General features: G+C 44.0%; 2 protein-coding genes across 3 annotated transcripts in view; one reads left to right on the forward strand and one right to left on the reverse strand.

Annotated features, from left to right (window-relative positions):
• NDUFAF2 (NADH:ubiquinone oxidoreductase complex assembly factor 2) overlaps positions 1 to 4,800 on the reverse strand; it is a 131,705-nt gene extending 126,905 nt beyond the window's left edge. The window contains exon 1 of the mRNA XM_058680100.1: positions 4,577 to 4,800. Within this exon, the coding sequence (XP_058536083.1) occupies positions 4,577 to 4,703 (127 nt within the window). The 5' untranslated portion in view covers positions 4,704 to 4,800. The remainder of the gene's footprint in view (positions 1 to 4,576) is intronic.
• A 92-nt stretch (positions 4,801 to 4,892) lies between these two features.
• The window catches only part of ERCC8 (ERCC excision repair 8, CSA ubiquitin ligase complex subunit), a 36,247-nt gene continuing 23,429 nt past the window's right edge, over positions 4,893 to 17,710 (forward strand). The window contains exons 1-3 of one of the 2 annotated variants that reach the window (XM_004583728.4): positions 4,893 to 5,028; positions 7,626 to 7,721; positions 12,388 to 12,489. In XM_004583728.4, coding sequence (XP_004583785.2) covers positions 4,952 to 5,028; positions 7,626 to 7,721; positions 12,388 to 12,489 — 275 coding nt within the window. In that variant the 5' untranslated portion in view covers positions 4,893 to 4,951. Of the gene's footprint in view, positions 5,029 to 7,625; positions 7,722 to 12,387; positions 12,490 to 17,710 lie in introns of those variants that run through there. The other variant, XM_058680119.1, reaches the window with a different exon arrangement.

Raw genomic sequence — 17,710 nt, forward strand, 5'->3', positions numbered from 1 at the left:
GGTAATATCAAGGCAATGATTATATTACACAATCTTCCACAAGCACAGACAAAATATACTTATTATTATATCTGACATATTTAGCTTTCCCTGTTCCTCAAAATTTAATTTTCATTCACATGGCTGCCACTCTAAAGTTTTAGTTGTGGCTCTGCATTCTGGCACAGCAAGATAAGCCCTCACTTACGACACCCATGTATAGCAAGGGCATGGGTTCTAGCTTCTCCACTTCCACTTTCCAATCCAGCTTCCTGCTAATGCACCTGGGGAGGCGGCAGGCAATGGTTCAAGTCCTCAGATCCCTGTCACTCAGAGACCTGGAAGGACGCTCGGCTCCAGGTTTTGGCCTACTCCACCTGGCTGCAGAGGGCACTGGGGGAGTAAGCCAGCAGGCTGGCAAGCGATCTGCCTGTGTGTGATTCTGCTCCCTGAATAACTAACTGTAACACAGAAATAAATATTTTTTAAAAATATTTTAAAATCTTTGCTTGCACAATTAGAAGCTTATAAAATAGGAGTGCAGAGCTTTTCTGGCAGAGAAAACTATATTCTTCTGTAGCAAAGATTACTGCTTTAAATTAGTTCAAAAGGAAAAGCATGTCAACGCACCATTTTTTAAACAATGCTGCCATCTGCTGGAATATTCGGAAATGTTACGATTATCTCCCAACGGGTATTCTTTCAGTGACCTACGAAAGCCTGTAATTCTGACCATTTGATTCGTTCTTATAATTACTTTGAACAATTTGTTATAACTTCAGTCTATTTAAACACTACACACAAGCACACACTAGGAGCTTCAGCACAATCCTGGTCTCTTGCAGCAGCCTAACTTCTTAGTAGCACTGGAGTTAGCAGCTGGAGCCAGGAATTAACCAAGGTACCCCAGCATGGGACACAAGCACCCAGCAGAGCCTTCCCCAACGACTCCTACTTCTAATGAGAACAACTGAGCTCTGAAGAATCGATCCATTTATCAAAAATCAAATGAAAAGCATGACAACTATGTTCAAATTTCTAAAATTACATGATCATTTCCTTTTTTCAGATTTTAACTTTGGTTTTTCTTTTTCTCAGATTGTAAATACTTCAGCTCTGCGGACAGGTGCTTTTTCTGTCCCTGCTTCACATCCAGGCACAGAGACATGAAATGCAACAACCATCTGTTTTGAACGAGGGGGACAAACCGTGTGATGAGGCTGATGGGAAGCCATCACATCACCTGAGGTAGCCCAGGCAACTGCAGCCATCAGTAACTTCAGCATTACTCAAAACATCAAAGACACCGGCAGCTTGACAACAAAGTACATCGCCCGGGTGCACTTTTAATTTGTGTTGCAAACCGAAATGTACAATGATTCCTGTTTACCTCTTCTCTCTCTCCCAATCCAACTGGATGTATTAAAGAACGTGTAAGAGGGGTACAGCTATGTGAGAAAAGAGAGTGGGTGTCACAACGCTGGGACAGCCACATTCTATCTATCACCTAGATCGAGTCCTGGTTACTCCACTGTGATCCAAACCCCTGCTAATGGGCTGGCTCAACAACCAGAGTCTTCTCAGAGGGGACCTGGCTGGAGTTCCTGACTCCTGGCTTCATTCTGGCCTAGCCCTCACTGTGGCAAGAGAAGTCCACCAGCAGATAGAGTAGGTCTTTCCCTCATTCTGCTTTTCAAGTAAATAAATATGAATCTATGAATATAAATCAATAAACGATTTTGGAAAAGAAAGGACGCAGGTAACAGAATCATCCATAGGTCAGCAACTAAGGCCACCAAGTGCAGAATGCTCTGCTTGGAGCTGCTGCTTCAGCGGTCACCTGAGAAAACAATGGACGGTATCAGGAAAGATGAGTGGCAAACCAAAGAACGCGCTGGCCTGGCATCCATACAGACACACGCAATACACGTGAAGAGAACCCACATGGGTTTTTCAAAAAAAGAAGTCATGAGAAAATCTCACGCAGGAAATAGGGGCAGATGGTAAAAGCCAACCCAATGATTGGGCAGCGCCATCAGTGTACCCGCAGCCTGCTGCTCGCATTCTTTGGACTCCCTTGTGAAGGGCTGTAAATGAAGGACTCCTGAGTAGTGAACACAAGTCTCCCAGAGTAATGTCTCAGAGCCCTGTGGGAAGCTACGGGCCTGTAGACTGACCAACGACTCACATGGTAAGCGCACTGATTTCAAGAAAAATATGGGTAGGCTGCCAAAGACATGTAAGAAGTGTAGTCTGAAACCAGAAAAACACACAGTGGAAGCCAGTGCCAGGGCACAGTGAGCCAAGCTTATACTATGGCACCAGCATCCCATATGGGCTCCAGTTCATATCCCCGCTGCCCCACTCGGATCCAGCTCCCTGCGTTTAGCCTGGGAAACAGGGAAGGATCCAAGTTCTTGAATCCCTGCCTCCATGTGGAAGACTCTGAAGGAGCTCCCAGCTCGGGGCAGCGCATCAACCCAGCTCCAGCCATCGTGGCCAGTCGGGAGTGAACCAGCACATGAAAAAATCTCTTCCTTTGTCTCTTCTCTCTGTAACTCTGCTTTTCCAATAAAAATAAAATAAATCTTTTTTAAAGTAACAGTGCATTTTTCTATTACTATAAAAGTTTGAATAAACACAATGGGGTCGGCACCATGGCAGAGTAGGTTAAATCTCAGGACCAGCATCCCACATGGGTGCTGGTGTGTGTCCCAGCTGCTCCACTTCCCATCCAGTTCCCTGCTTGTGGCCTAGGAAAGCAGCAGAGGACGGATCAAGTCTTTGGGTCCCTGGACCTACATAGGAGACCCGGAAGAAACTCACGGCTCTTCTGACTTTAGATTAGCTCAGCTCAGGCTATATGGTCTTTTGGGGAGTGAACCTGCAGATACAACACCTCCCTCTTTCTCTCTCTCTCCTTGCTATCTGCCAATCCGTTCTTTTAAAAAATATATGCAATTTGCAGCAACTTGAAATGTGAACTGTCAGGGGGCAAATGTGGCACTTTTGCTAAGATCAGGTGTTTGTTCAGATCCTTGTTGTTAGAGGAGGCAGTCGGCCGCAAGTACTTGCCAACACTGCCAGAACACTTCTGTGAAATGGGAAATAGCCGTTTGTGTAATCATTTTCTTTCTGTTGTCAATGATTTGCTCTGTTCCTTTATTACGTGCATGGTTTGGCATCAGAAGTCATCACTTCTCTATGTTGTTTGAAGATTGGAATAAAGCACTCTATCCCACTATTTAAAAAGGTTTAAAGTTAAAAACTTTAAAACAAGTTCCTTACTGAAAGCGTGCTCTGTCTTGTTTCCTCCCAAACAAATAACAATGAAATAAGAGTATCTATGAATAGGTGAATGGATAAACAAGTATCCATACTGTGGTATATCACTCAACAAAAAAAACAGTAAACTATGGCGCACACAAAAACACGGCTAAGGAGCAGAAACTGGCCTAGAGGCTAAGACTTCAGCATCCTGTGAGGGGTCGGGTCGGTCTTCCACTGGAAGCTTCGGCCTGAATCCCACCTGCAAACCCAGGGACGGAGCAAGGCCAGCTCCACTCAATGGATTCTTGCACCAATGTGGGAGCCCTGGATGGTGAATCCCTGATATCTTTGCCAGCAGTTGTAGGTATTTGAGAAATAAACCAGCGTCTTTGCCTCTCAGATCAGTAAAAACAAAACAAAAGGAAAAAAGCACTTTAGGGAAATCAATCCAAAACTTCGTTACCGGAAAAGGCTTAGGCTATTTCACAGATCACAGATGATAAACGTATGCGAGGGACATGATTCAACTTTGGAAGGGGTCTTGGTGTTTGGCGATATTACCAGGACCGCTGCCTCTGGCTTTCAAGTCAGGATCCTGAGCATGGGTCAGGATTTCTTTGCCGCGAGGATGCCAGGGGTGCGAGCTGAATGAAACTTAACCCAGTGGCAGAAGCCTGAGACCTTCCGCACCCCACTGACTGATCAACACAGGGGAGGTTTGGAACACCAAGCCCTCCCGGCGAACTCCCCTGGGAAAGCGTTCTGCTTCTGGGAACACACTCCGCCCGACACATCCCCACGAACACTCCACGTGCGCTCTCTGCCTGCCCAACTCCTGGAACAGGCAAAGACCCTCCAAGGACGGGATCGCTGTCCCTTCCCCTCCTCTGACAGCTTTGATGGTGAGGAAGGTGACCAGCGCCTGCACCTGGGTGCCACTAAGAAAGGGACCCATCGAGGAAGCCCCAAGTCCAGGGGGAAGAAGGTACTTGTTCAAGCACACCCCTCTTTGCCACTCTCCAACCTGAAGGACTTGTTCCCGGCTCGGAAAGACCAAAACTAACTCCCAGGCCGGGGGGTTACCAGAGGTGCGTTTTGCGCTCGCGAGGACCAACCCAGGGCGCATCGCGGGAAGGCGCGGGGCGCAGGGACTGCAGACACGGCCAGGGAAAGGCGCACGGAGCCACGGCGGGCAGAGCTCCGACACCGGAGGCAGGACAGCGCCGCGGGGCCATCCTAAGCACCGCTCAGTGACAGAGCTGCCCGGACGCGTCCCCTACGCCCACCGGTCCTCACTACACCACCGCTTCCCCGGTTCCCAGCTCACCTCTCCAGTTTTTGTACTGCGGGACATAGTAATATTTGTTCCCGAACTGGTCTGTGCCCACGTGCTCCCGGACTTCCTTTGACAGCGCACTCCACAAGGCACGGAACACACCCCTGGACCAGCCCATGCCGACCGGGCAGCCGCCTCGTCCCCGACCCCACTCGCGCCCCACAAGCAGCCACACACTCTCCCACGGCCGACTCCGCCCACCGCGTCCAAGGAGGCCCTCCCTCTTCCCGCCACCCTAACAGGAATGACACTCCCCATTGGTCATCGCACCACCGCCTGGCCAATGGGAGGCTCTGTTGTTGCAGCGCCGGCCTCCGAGCGCTGTCATGGCGGCGGCCAGCGCTGTGAAGCTTGTGAGGAGACGGAATGCTCGGCTTTTTGGCCGCGCGACAACTGGGTTTAGAAGACCCAGTTCGCCTCCGGAGAGCGGAGTCTACTCGGAGGTAAAGAAAATCTTGCCCTTTTCTCTAACGGGCCCGACAGAATCCTGACCCAGTGCCTGTTAGCCTGGCCACAAACTGGCCGGTCTCACCGCTTTGCTTCCGCTGTAACTGTTGTTTGGTTTCTTCTCTCTGTGACTTGCAAAGATAATCGCCTTCTGTATACTGAGGACACTTTCCCCCCCCCCCATTTTTCTTTTATTGTTTTCTTCTCTTTTTAAGCTGTCCTAGAGAATTACCGTCCCGAAAGATTAGCCTGCGGTTGTGGGGCGTAGTAAGTCAAGAGAACATCTTTTAGCGTGATTTATAGGAAAGATATAGAAGAGCTGAATTCTTTGAGCTTTTCTTTACTTTGGAAGAATTTTATTTCAAAGTCAAAGGAAAGCTTTGCTGGGTGCATTATTCTGGGCCAACAATTTTTTGCTTTTAGAAATTGGAATGTATCGCTACATTCCCTTCTGGACTGTAGTGGTTCCTGTGAGACATCAGCTGTGAGTCTGATTGTCATTCTTCTATACGTCAATTGATTTTTTTTTCATGTGCACATTTCAGGATCTTTTCCTTATGTTCAATTGAAGAGAGCTTGATGATCATGTGTCACGGTAAAGATTACTTTTGGTCAATCCTCTTGGGAGTTCTGTACTCCTCCTGTATGTTGTTTCCTGATTCTTGCTTCGTATTAAGGAAGTTTCCATTTATTATCTCATTGAATACATCATTAAACCCAGCTTCTCTTTCTGTGTCTTTTGGAACTCCCATAACTCTTGAACACTTTTTTTAGCTTGATTCAGTTCCTCTTCCAGCTCTTTGACTGTTTCCCCATTGTGGCAAGAAACAGCTTCCAATTCTGAGATTCTTTCTTCTGCCTCACGCATTCATCATCGAGGTTTTCCACTGAATTTTTAATTTTTAATTTGCTCCATTGTGCTCTTAATTTGTAACATCTCAGCTTTCATTTCATTCATTGCTGCTATTTCCTGTATAACGTATTTCTCAAATTGTTTGAACTCCTGTATTTTCTTCTCATTGTTGATATGAAGCTTTGCAACAAGTTTTTTTTTAATTCTTTACCCCCCATTTTCTCAGCGTATTCGTCAGTGAACTCTGAGGTTTTCAAAGGCTTTTACTGCTGGTCATTGTACTTCTGGTTAGCAGATTCTTTTCTTTAGGACAGGTTTCTAAGCTGTATTGCCTACAGGTCTACAGGTTGATTTTACTGATTGTGTTTGGTATCCTGTTCTTTGTTTGCCATCACTTGTGCCACTCCCTCCAGCAAGTTCAATTCCTGGGCTCTTGTGTTAGGCCTCCGCAGCAGTCTCCTTGACCCCAGCTCCTGGCTTACCACAGTTCAGCCTTTGTGATCCTGCACAGCCTTTCTCTGGCTCCCATCTCAAGCAATGCCCAGAATTAGGGAGATGCCAGCTCTCCTGAATCACTGAGTGCTGGTTTTGCTGGAACCTGCTGGCTGTTAGGTCTGAAGGCCACCCGGGTCTGTTTTGGTTGGAACCCATAGGAGGCAAAGTCAGTACTGTTTTTGTGGGACCAGTGCAATGCTCTGAGCAGGAGTTGAGTTTACTCCTGGCTTAGTGCACTCCCAGCTTACTGTTGTGTCCTCCCACCACCCAAGTCCTACAGCCTTTGCCACAGTCCACAAAACGGTGGCTGACATGGCACTGGTGGTGGCCTTTAGGTCTGGTGGCCACCTGGAGCTATTTTGGTTGGGATCCATAGGGTGCCGTGTCGGTGCTGTTTCTCCTGGAGACCAGTGCGGTCTGCTGAGCCAGAAATAAGATTGCTTCCGGTTTAGCGCTTGTGTAGATTGCTCCAGTCCTACAGCCTTTGCCACTGTATACAACATGGTGACCAATATGGCACTGATGGAGGTGAGGGCCATGAAATCCACCCTGTTCCTGCGCCACTCCACTGCTTGGGGTCTGCTTTGTCTCTGCTTCTGGTGAGATCAAACAGATCAGCAGGATGGGCAGTTCTTTGCCTTGGTTCACCTCCTGATCTCCTGGTGAGCTCCCCTTCCCACCTTGCCTCCAGTAGAGCTCTGATCATTGATCACCGACAGCTGACCACCACTTGGTTGCTGCCACATGGCTGTGTTGTCTCTGCTGCTTCCCGGTGCCCCTCTGCTGTCTGCCTCTCCTCTCCAATTTCCTGGAATCTGTCCTCTCTGCTTCATCCTGGCTAGTTATTCTCCATCAATTTGACAGTTAACACCTGTCCTCACCCTATAACCACCATACTGCTCTCTCCATATCCAGCAGGCTTTATCCTTGAGTTTTGTATTTGTGTTATAGAAACACTTGAAGGAGTTAAGAAAAAGTCCTGTAATTTAAGCTTTTGTCCACTAGGTGTCCTCAGTTACATAAAGTTTAAGATAATGCTGACCTTAATCTCTGCATGTAACTTACGACTGTTGATATTTTTTAAGTGTATAGTCTTTTAAAATCTGAATACCTTTGGATATATGGTAGAAAATGTAAGCTTTTATTACAGTTTTTGTACTTTATATAATCTTAATGAAATCAGCATTTTTATACTAATTTACTTATTGTTAAATTTCATCTTTTCTCCTCTTTTAATTTTTAAAGAGTTTTGGGACTGGAGTTAAACAAAGACAGAGATGTTGAAAGAATCCATGGCAGTGGAGTTAACACACTCGACATTGAACGTGTTGAAGGGCGATAGTAAGTTTATTGTATCACTATAGTCATTTTTCTTCCGAAGTGAGATGCTTTAAGACTTTGCTTTTTCATATTATTATAGAAATTTCATAAAAATTTGTAGAAACACAAAACATAGTAGAAATTCAATATCTCAAAAATTTTTAAACTGATATTATTAATTTCAAATAAACGCAGAACATGCAACTTTCACAGTGTTGCCAGATATGCATTTCCAAGCTATGCTGGTATGAATATATACATTGTTAAATTAATAAACATTAAAGTTCTTTTGAATGGAGAGGACTTTTATGTGCTTCGGGTGCTATTTTAAAACACAATCTCTACTCCCATAATTGAGTTAGCTAATATAAAAACAAAAGCACAGTTTGTAGAATGAAGTTTGATGCAAACCAGAATTTTATTTAATCCCTCCCCCCCCCCGCCAGCTTAGCACTTACCACCTTTGTGACCTTGGGCTGTATTCAGATGTTCTAATTCTCAGTTGTGGCAGTTATACACTGAGAGCAGTAACCTCTTCTGAGTAAGTTTATCATGAGGATTAATTTGAGATTGTATGTGTAACCAAAAGCAATATCACTTATATTTACACCTTTCCACACATTCTGTGTAGCTGAAGTGCTTTAAAAATGGCCACCTGAGAGAGTCATTGCCCTACTCACAACTTGTCATGACACCACAATTTTTTTTTTAATTGGAAAGTCAGATATACAGAGAGAGGAGGAGAGACAGAGAGGATGATCTTCCATCCGTTGACTCACTCCCCAAGCAGCCACAACGGCTGACCTGAGCCAATCCGAAGCCAGGAGCCAGGAACTTTTCCGGGTCTCCCATGCAGGTGCAGGGTCCCAAGGCTTTGGGCCGTCCTCGACTGCTTTCCCAGGCCACAAGCAGGGAGCTGGATGGGAAGTGGAGCTCCCAAGATTAGAACCAGTGCCCGTATGGGATCCCAGGCATGCAAGGCAAGGACTTTAACCACTCCTGCTATCGCGCCAGGCCCGACACCGCAATTCTTTTAAAGAATTTCGAAAAAGTTTTATGTAGTCATTAACTAGACCATACGCAAGAATAATTTAAAAATTATAAAAGAAGGATTAAAAAATCATAGACACAAAAAATGAAAAGGTATTCATTGCTCATTGGATTAGAAGGATAAATATTGTTGAAATGTTTATACTACCTGAAGCAATCTATAGATTCAGTGTAATCACCACCAAATGTGAATACTAGTTCTCTACAGAATTAGAAAAAATAGTCATAGTATTGGTACAGAATCACAAAAGACCCCAAATAACTGGTGCTCCTGAGCAGGAAAAACAGCTGCAGGTATCACATTACAAAACAATTGCAATTAAAATAGCATATGCTGAGGCCAGAATGATGGTAAGACACCACCTGCCAGTGCTGGTTCATGTCCTGGCTGCTCTGCTTCCTATCCAGCTCCCTGCTTATGGGATGGAAAAGCAGTAGAAGATGACCCAAGGCCTTGGGGCCCTGCACCTGTGTGGGAGACCCAGGGGAAGCTCTTGGCTCCTGGCTTCAGATCAGCTCAATTCTGGCCATTGCAGCCATCTGAAGAGTAAAACAGCAGGTGAAAGGTCTTTCTCTGTGTCTCACCTTCTCTCTGTATCTCTCCTTCTCTCTAAATTTGCATTTCACATTAAAAAAAAAAAAACTAAATTAAAAATGTTTTAAATCTTTAAATACAACATGATACTGACATAAAAACCAACCCATTGCTCAGTGAACCAGAATAGAAAACCGGAAGTTTAGCCATTTATGAAAAAAACAACTGATCTTTGGCAAATGTGCCCAGGTCATCTGTGGAGCAAAAAATATTCTCCTTAATAAATGGTACTGGCAAAACCGGACAAATAAATTGAGAAGAAAGTAATTAGACCCCTACCTCTCTTGCTATACACAAAAATCAACTCAAGATGGCTCAACGACCAAAATTTATAACCTGAGACTGTGAAATTGCTAGAAGAAAAAAATGTAGGAAAAATGCTTCACAGTCAATCACAAGAAAACAACCAATCCAGTTAAGAAATGGACAAAGGATTTGAATAAACAGTTATCAAAAGAAGAAATACAAACCACCATCACATTGAAAAATGCTGAATTCACTAGCCATTCGGAAAATGCAAATCAAACCACTACATCACCTCATCCCTGTCAGAATGGCAGTTAACCGAGAAACAGAGAGCAACAAATGTTGAACAGATGTTGAACCAGTGTAAGCATTAAGCCTTTCACTATACATTGAAATCTTATGAAAAAAAAGAAAATTTTAAAAAATGACCAGTGGGGGCTGGCACTATGGCTTAGTAGGGTAAGCCTACACTTGTGCCAGCATCCCATATAGACACTGATTTGTGTCCTGGCTGCTCCACTTCCCATCCAGCTCCCTTCTTGTAGCCTGGGAAAGTATCAGAGGATGCCCCAAGTCCTTGTACACCTGCTGTCTGGTGGGAGACCTGCAGAAAGCTCCTGTCACCTGGCTCCTGGCTTTGGATTGACTCAGCTCCAACCTTTGCAGCCATTTGGAAAGTGAAGCAGTGGATGGAAGATCTCTCTGTCTCTCCACTCTGAAACTCTGGGGGGAAAAAAAATTTAAGACATGGTTACATATGTTGCATATAAGCAGAATATTCATATAGTGAGAGAACCCATAGAAGAATACCAAAGCAAAGAGAGAGCAAAGTGAGTATCAGAACTACAATTGCACCTTTCCCAAAATGAGCAAGACTCCAAGTTATGAAATCGTGTTATCAGCAGACTGACTTCTGGCTTTATGCTGAAGAAATTAGGTTTCTTATTTAAGTTGCTCAAGGAGTCAATGGCTTTTTTTTTTTTTAAAGATGTTTTTACATTGGAAAGGCAGAATAACAGACGGAAGGAGATAAACAGAAAGAAAGATCTTCAGCCACTGATTCATTCCCCAAGTGACCACAACAGCCAGAGCTAAGCTGAGCCACTCCGGAGCCAGGAGCCTCTTTCAGGTCTCTCATGTGGGTGCAGGGTCCCAAGGCTTTGGGCCGTCCTCAACTGCTTTCCCAGGCCACAAGCAGGGAGCTGGATGGGAAGTGGAACTGCCGGGATTAGAACCAGTGCCCATATGGAATCCCGGGGCTTTCAAGGCGAGGACTTCAGCCGCTAGACCACGCCGCCGGGCCCTGTCCTATAGTATTTAAAAATCAGTTTGCCTACACCATGCTCAGCGGCTAAACCCTCGCCTTGCACATGCCAGGATCACATATGGGTGCCGATTCTAATCCCGGCAGCTCCACTTCCCATCCAGCTCCCTGATTGTGGTCTGGGAAAGCAGTTGAGGATGGCCCAAAGCTTTGGGACCCTGCACTGCTTGGGAGACCTGGAAGAAGTTCCAGGTTCCCGGCATCGGATCGGCACGCACCGGCCGTTGCGGCTCACTTGGGGAGTGAAACAATGGACGGAAGATCTTCCTCTCTGTCTCTCCTTCCCTCTGTATATCTGGCTTTCCAATAAAAATGAATAAATCTTTAAAAAACAAATAAATACTATAGGACAGGAAGGGGAGCAAAGGAAAGCAGAAGGTATAGAAGAAAAGAAAAGCTTTACAGATCAAAGCAAAGTATTTATTGCTATATCTTGTTATATTGTTATATATTGTTATATCTTGGGTGATGAATTATGAATAATAAAAAAAAAAGCTTTGACTACTCTAAAATGCATGATGCTGACTTACTATCCCAAGATGGCGAAGGAGTTGTTATTGAAAGAGATCCCATTGTTTTAACATTAGAGGAAAGTCTGTTGGTGGTGTTTCTGTCTTTAGTTGAATAAACTTATACAATAATGAAATAAGTAAATATGAAAATTCAGATTTTTATTTTGAATTATTTATTTTTATTGGAAAGGCAGATATACAGAGAAAATAAAGAAACATCTTCCATCAGCTGGTTCACTCCCCAAATGGCTGCAACAGCCAGAGCTAAGCTGATCCGAAGCCAGGAGCCTCTTGCGGGTCTGCCCTGTGGATGCAGGGTCCCAAAGCTTTGAGCCATTCTCCCCTGCTTTCCCAGGCCACAAGCAGGGATCTGGATTGGATGTGGAACAACCAGGACACAAACTGGCACCGATATGGAATGCCAACACTTGTAGGCAAACACAATGTGATCCCTTGTGCCATCTCCAGAATGTTGTATTAATAATGAAATAAAACCAATTTCATTCAAGTGTGCCCCTCAGCCCAGCCCTGGCATGCACTGGTGGGTGGCAGATGATGGCGCTTAGCCCAGCCTGGGTCTCCTACTTAGGCGGGTCAGCCTGACCCGGACATGCCCAGCATCCCCCATTTTGCCAGTGTGGAAAGTCTAATGTTAAACTGGTTCTGTTTTCATTAGCACAGTCATAATTAGGATATTTCAAATAATTTTTATGGTGTTTGATTTCTTAGCATATCTTTTTCCATCTTATTACAAAGCTTTTAAGAATCAAAGCTAAACTTTAAAAGGTCACAGATTAGTTTTTCTATGTTCACTTTTGCACAAATATTAACAAATTTTGGTTGATTGACATGTGTTTATGAGGATTAACTGTGAAGACATTTGGTGTTTACAGACCAGCTTTCAGAAGTATAAAATCATTAACCAGACTAATGATACAATGTGGATTTTTTCATTATCAGCATGTTGTCAGGAGGTTCCGATGGAGTGATTGTACTTTATGACCTTGAGAACTCCAGCAGGCAGCCTTACTATACATGCAAAGCAGTGTGTTCCATTGGCAGGTATGTATCAACAGTTAATTCTTGCATCCAATGCAAAACATTGAAACAGAAGTCATGAAGGGCTCAGGCAGTCTGTCCTAATGACATGCCTCCATGGATAGCCTTGGCACGACCTTCGAACTACCTGAAAATTAAGAACACATGTTATAAAAAAAAGAAGAATAGGTATTTTAGCATGTGACTTCCCTAAACAACTTTATTGTCGATTTGCTGAAGAATTTACCAGAGGTTTTTAGAATTATCTCCTTTCTGTTATATACCTGCGTAGCACAGTTCAACTGATTCGTTCTTAGTACCATTTTTTCCAAAATTCATTTGTAACTCTCAGCTAATTATAAACACAAGTTAGCTTTTCAGGTGATACTAATGGAAGCTAAGAATTATGTCCTAAGAATAAGAAATGTCCCTCCCCATGTACACACCAACACAAACTTGTTTCAACTGACTCAAAGATCCCTAAAATTAAAACATAGCTCTATGTCATGACTTCTCAGACTGTTCCTTTCTGGCTTGCCAATCTTACAAGAATCACATTTATAAAAAACTATTTCGTGACTCCATTATAATTTGTTTTATACTAATCATTCAGTTCTTCATCTGTTACCTCTATCTGATCCGCTATTGATATGACCTCTGAAGTAATAGAGTGTTAAGAAAATACTTGGTTTTAAATTTTTTTTTTTTAGATTGTATTTGAAATAGAGAAATACCTTCCATCCTCTGTTCACTCCCCAATGCTTGCGAAAGTCAACCCTGGGGACAAGCCAGACTGGCAGCTCGGTCTGGGTAGGTGGCAGGAACCCAAGTGGTTAGGCTCACTCGGTGTGTACATTCAGGGGAAACTGGACTCAGAAAGTCAGGATCTGCCATTCTAGCGGAGCGTTAAATGCTGCCTGCCACGGCAGCATCCCATACAGCCATCAGCTTGATTGCTTCACTTCCGCCTCCTTGCTAATGTATCTGGGAAAGCATCAGAGATTGGCCTGCGTACTAGAGCCCGTGTCACCTTCCTGGGAGACCTAGATGCAGTTCTGGACTCCTCCTCTGGCAAGGCACAGCCCCAGACATGGCAGACGCTGGGGGAGTGAACCAGCAGATACAAGATTTCTTCCTTTCTCTTTGTCACTCGACCTTTCAGATAAGTAAAACATATCTTAAAAGCAAATAAACCAACAAACAGAATCAGGACTCAAACCCACGCACTCTGACACTGGATGCAGGTGTCCTAAGCAGTGACTGCTCTGTGTTAAAATGTCCCAAAGCGCTAGAGCGGGTGGTTAGGTTCACGGAGTGTTTGTGAGAAGATGGGATTCTTTTTAGGCTCTGACTGCAATTTGCAGTGTCCCTGAGCTTCAGATTTGGTTTCAGAGATGACATTATTTTGCTCTGTCATTCTCATGATGTTTCTGTGGGAAAAATCTGCCAAACCACTTTGCTAATGGAAAACAATGTAGTTATAGAAAAGCAATGCAAGATCTCATCTCAGACCCTTGGGAACTTGCTTTTGAAGGTATTTAGGACATTTATGCTCCCTCTCTACCCTTGTGAAAAACAAACAAGGAGAAAAAGCAGAAACTAAGTTCTAAAGTATAGGATGGTTACATTAAATCATGGCCTAATTTTTATTTTCTTCTAGCCAGCATTTCAACATTCAGTCTAATTTGCTGTGTAGTTGAGTTCTTTCATGAGGGACCGTGATTTGCTGTTTTGGTGTGATACATAAGTAAGTGCTTATTGTGTCCCTCTTGTTTTACTGTGATTTCACAGCTGTGTTTGAACTTTTTAAAGTACAGCTGATTTTAAAAATTAGCATTTAAGTGGACACCCTTACAAAATGACTAAAATAACATTTTTACTTCAGAAGAGTTTATAATTTTAAAAAACAATTTCAGTAAAGTGTTAGTAAGTTCATGTAGCTTAGACTATTTTCTGCTGTTTGTTGCTGGTATACTTAAATTTTGCTGCTCATGGGCATGAGTAGAATTCCATTCCTGTTCCAGCATTTTAGTTTGCATGAAACTGAGCAATCAGTAAGGTAATAGTAGGGAAATGGAAATAGGCCTATAGAGATCTTTCATCTGCTGGTTGATTCCCCAAGCTCCCTTACCAGTTAAGGCTGGGCCAGGCCAAAGCAAGAAGGCTGGCTCAGACTGGGTACCACAAAAGGGTGCCAGGGACCCAGCTACTAGAATGGTCCCTGCTGCCTTGGAGGGTGCGCATTATCAGGAGGCCGGAGTCAGAAGCCAAGCTGGAAGTTGGCCTGAGACCTTTAGATGGAGGACGGAAGGCCTCGAGCAGCATCTTAGCCACCATGCTAAATGTTTGTCCCATGTTTTAAAACTACAATAATAAATAAATAGGCTTTTATTTGTTATGACACTAATGATTTACTTAAAAGTAATATCACTGAAGAATAACTGTAGATGCCAAGATTCTTAGGAGCAAACAGAAATTTGGCTTATCTTACATAGACTATTGTCTGAAGGATATTTGGTATCAGATAAGGTAGGGGGTAAGGGAAGCAAATTTAGAAAATGAGTAAAAAAGAAGGGAAGCTGAAATAAGAGAAAGCAGCTGACATCACAGGGTTTTGCTTTGAGTTCTTCTGCATGTCACCAGCACAGCTTCAACTCCACAGTGAGACCTAATGAATACCTTTCTGAGATTTAGAGTCTCAAGCACTTTTGAGGAAACCCAAGTACACATAATCTTGCCCTAAATTACACCTAACCTAACACAGGTATCCATTATACAGTCAGCTGGGTAACCATTACATCCCACGGAGAGAAGGATCAGGAGTCCGTTAGTTATCACATTCATCTCCAGGTCAAGATCATGTATACTTCCATTGTTCTTACTTGACCCTACATCAGTATTACACAACCCTAGGGCTCCACAGTATTGTTACTATAAATAAAATGATGGATTTAGGTAGGGAAAATAGTTTAAATATCTATATGATGGGGAAAGAATGGAAACATGAGTAGGCACTATAGTCTCTATATTGATACAGCTGTCTCAAGGTCAGCGCTGGCACTGAAGACTTTTCCTCCTGGTCTAATTCCTTGTGGTGCAGTGAATTAAGCCATCTCTTGGAACATTGGTACACCATATCAAAATGCTAGTTCAAATATCAGCTGTTCCAGTTCCAGTTTAGCTTTCTACTAAAGCACCTGGGGAAACACTTGGTGATGGACCAAGACCTTGTAACCTTACCACGTATGTGGGAAACCTGGATACATTTCCAGGCTCCTGGTATTTGGGAAATAAACCAGTGACTGAAAGATCTCTGTCTATCCCTCTCTCTCACTTTGCCCTTCAAATAAAAAAGGGAATCTTTTAAAAAATATTTCCATGGGCCAAGTGCGTTGCCTCTTGCAAGCACCAGGACCCCATATGGGCGCCAGTGGCTCCACTTCCCATCTTGCTTTCTTCTTATGGTCTGGAAAAGAACAGAGAATGACCTAAAGCCTGGAGAGACTTGAAAGAAGCTCCAGGCTCCTAGCTTCAGATCAGCTCAGCTCAGCTCAGCTCTGCTCTGACTGCAGGCATCTGGGGAGTGAACCAACAGATGGAAGATCTTTCTGTCTCTTCTATTCGTAAATCTGATCTGCCTTTCCCATAAAAATAAGTAAGTCTTTAATCTTTTTTTTTTTTCATGTTCTGATTTCTTTAAGGCACACTGTGCATTCAAAGGGTAGTCTTTTATCTGGGGTGCGATCTGGAGTCAACCTTCACTCTTTCAAATCAGACCGAGTTTTGGCATGTCTGTATGAAGTTTCAGTAGTCTTCTCTTTGTTTCATTGTAAGAAATATCTAATTGTACAAAAGCAGTGAATGCTGTAGTGAACTGTTTACCCATTACCCAGCTTCAGCAACTAATGTAAGTACTCCTGTTTCACCTTTACCCTCAGCATGACCGCCCTTAGAGTTATGCTGAAGCAAATCCTAGAGAACATTTTTCATCCATAATTATTGGTGCATATGTTTTAAAAAGACTTTAAAAACATAGCCTGTCCTGGAAACCCCACTTCCCATCCAGCTCCCTGCTTGTGGGCTGGAAAGCAGTCGAGGACGGCCCAATGCATTGGGACCCTGCACCTGGAAGAGGCTCCAGGCTCCAGGCTCCAGGCTCCTGGCTTCAGATTGACTCAACACCAGCCATGGTAGCCACCTGGGGAGTGAATCATTGGATGGAAGATCTTCCTTCCTCCCTACCTCTCCTCCTCTCTGTATGTCTGGCTTTTCAATAAAAATAAATAAATCTTAAAAAGAAAAAAAAATGTAAAAGCATAGCCACACTACCATTACCATCACCTTACACAGAATTCAAGTTCCTCTCAACGTCTCGTAAGTGTCTCTTAACAGCTGGTGTGGGGAAAAGTGTACACAGATTCAGCACTGATCACTAGTTCAGAGCATATATTGCAACTCTCAGGACAATGCGTTCTCCTCCACCGGGGATGGATTGTCCTGATGTCTTTGGAGTAGAGGGATTCGAACCAGTAGGGAATCCCATGGGCATCCATCACCTGAACTCTTTTCTTTTTAAGATGTATTTGTTTTTATCGGAAAGTTGGATATATAGAGAGGAAGATCTTTCATCTGCTGATTCACTCCCCACATGGTCGCAACAGCTGGAGCTGTGCAGATCCTAAGCCAGCAGCTTCTTTGGCGTCTCCCACACGGGTGCAGCGTCACAAGGCATTAGGCTGTCCTCAACTGCTTTCCCAGGACACAGATAGGAGCTGGATGGGAAGTGGAACCACCGGGATTAGAACCAGTGGCCATATAGGATCCCAGCGCGTGCAAGGCAAGGACTTTGGCCACTAGGCTACCATGCCGGGCCCCACTTGAACTCTTTTGTCATAAAGTTCATTGATGAGAATCGTATGGCATTCCATGAAGCTATGAAGCTAAGAATGGTAATGCTAATACAATGACACAGGAGAAAAAAAAATCCAAAACCAAAATTGGTATCTCTTACAATTAAGACAAATCACCAACTCCAAGATAGAATTCCAGCCTAACTTGCTGATCCCTCTAGACTGTCAGAAATACGGAACTAGGAAGTCTGCTTAGCAAGAGGCAGGCCTTGAGGTCACACTGTGGATCCCTGATTCCTGAGATGCCTGGACAGCTGGGACACAAGCTCGTGATGAAGGGGTAGCCATTCCTGTCCTGCCTGAGACCGCCATTTGTTCTTAATGCAGTGCTTGTT

Source organism: Ochotona princeps, chromosome 23 (genome assembly GCF_030435755.1).
Source record: "Ochotona princeps isolate mOchPri1 chromosome 23, mOchPri1.hap1, whole genome shotgun sequence".
Lineage (NCBI taxonomy): Eukaryota > Metazoa > Chordata > Mammalia > Lagomorpha > Ochotonidae > Ochotona > Ochotona princeps.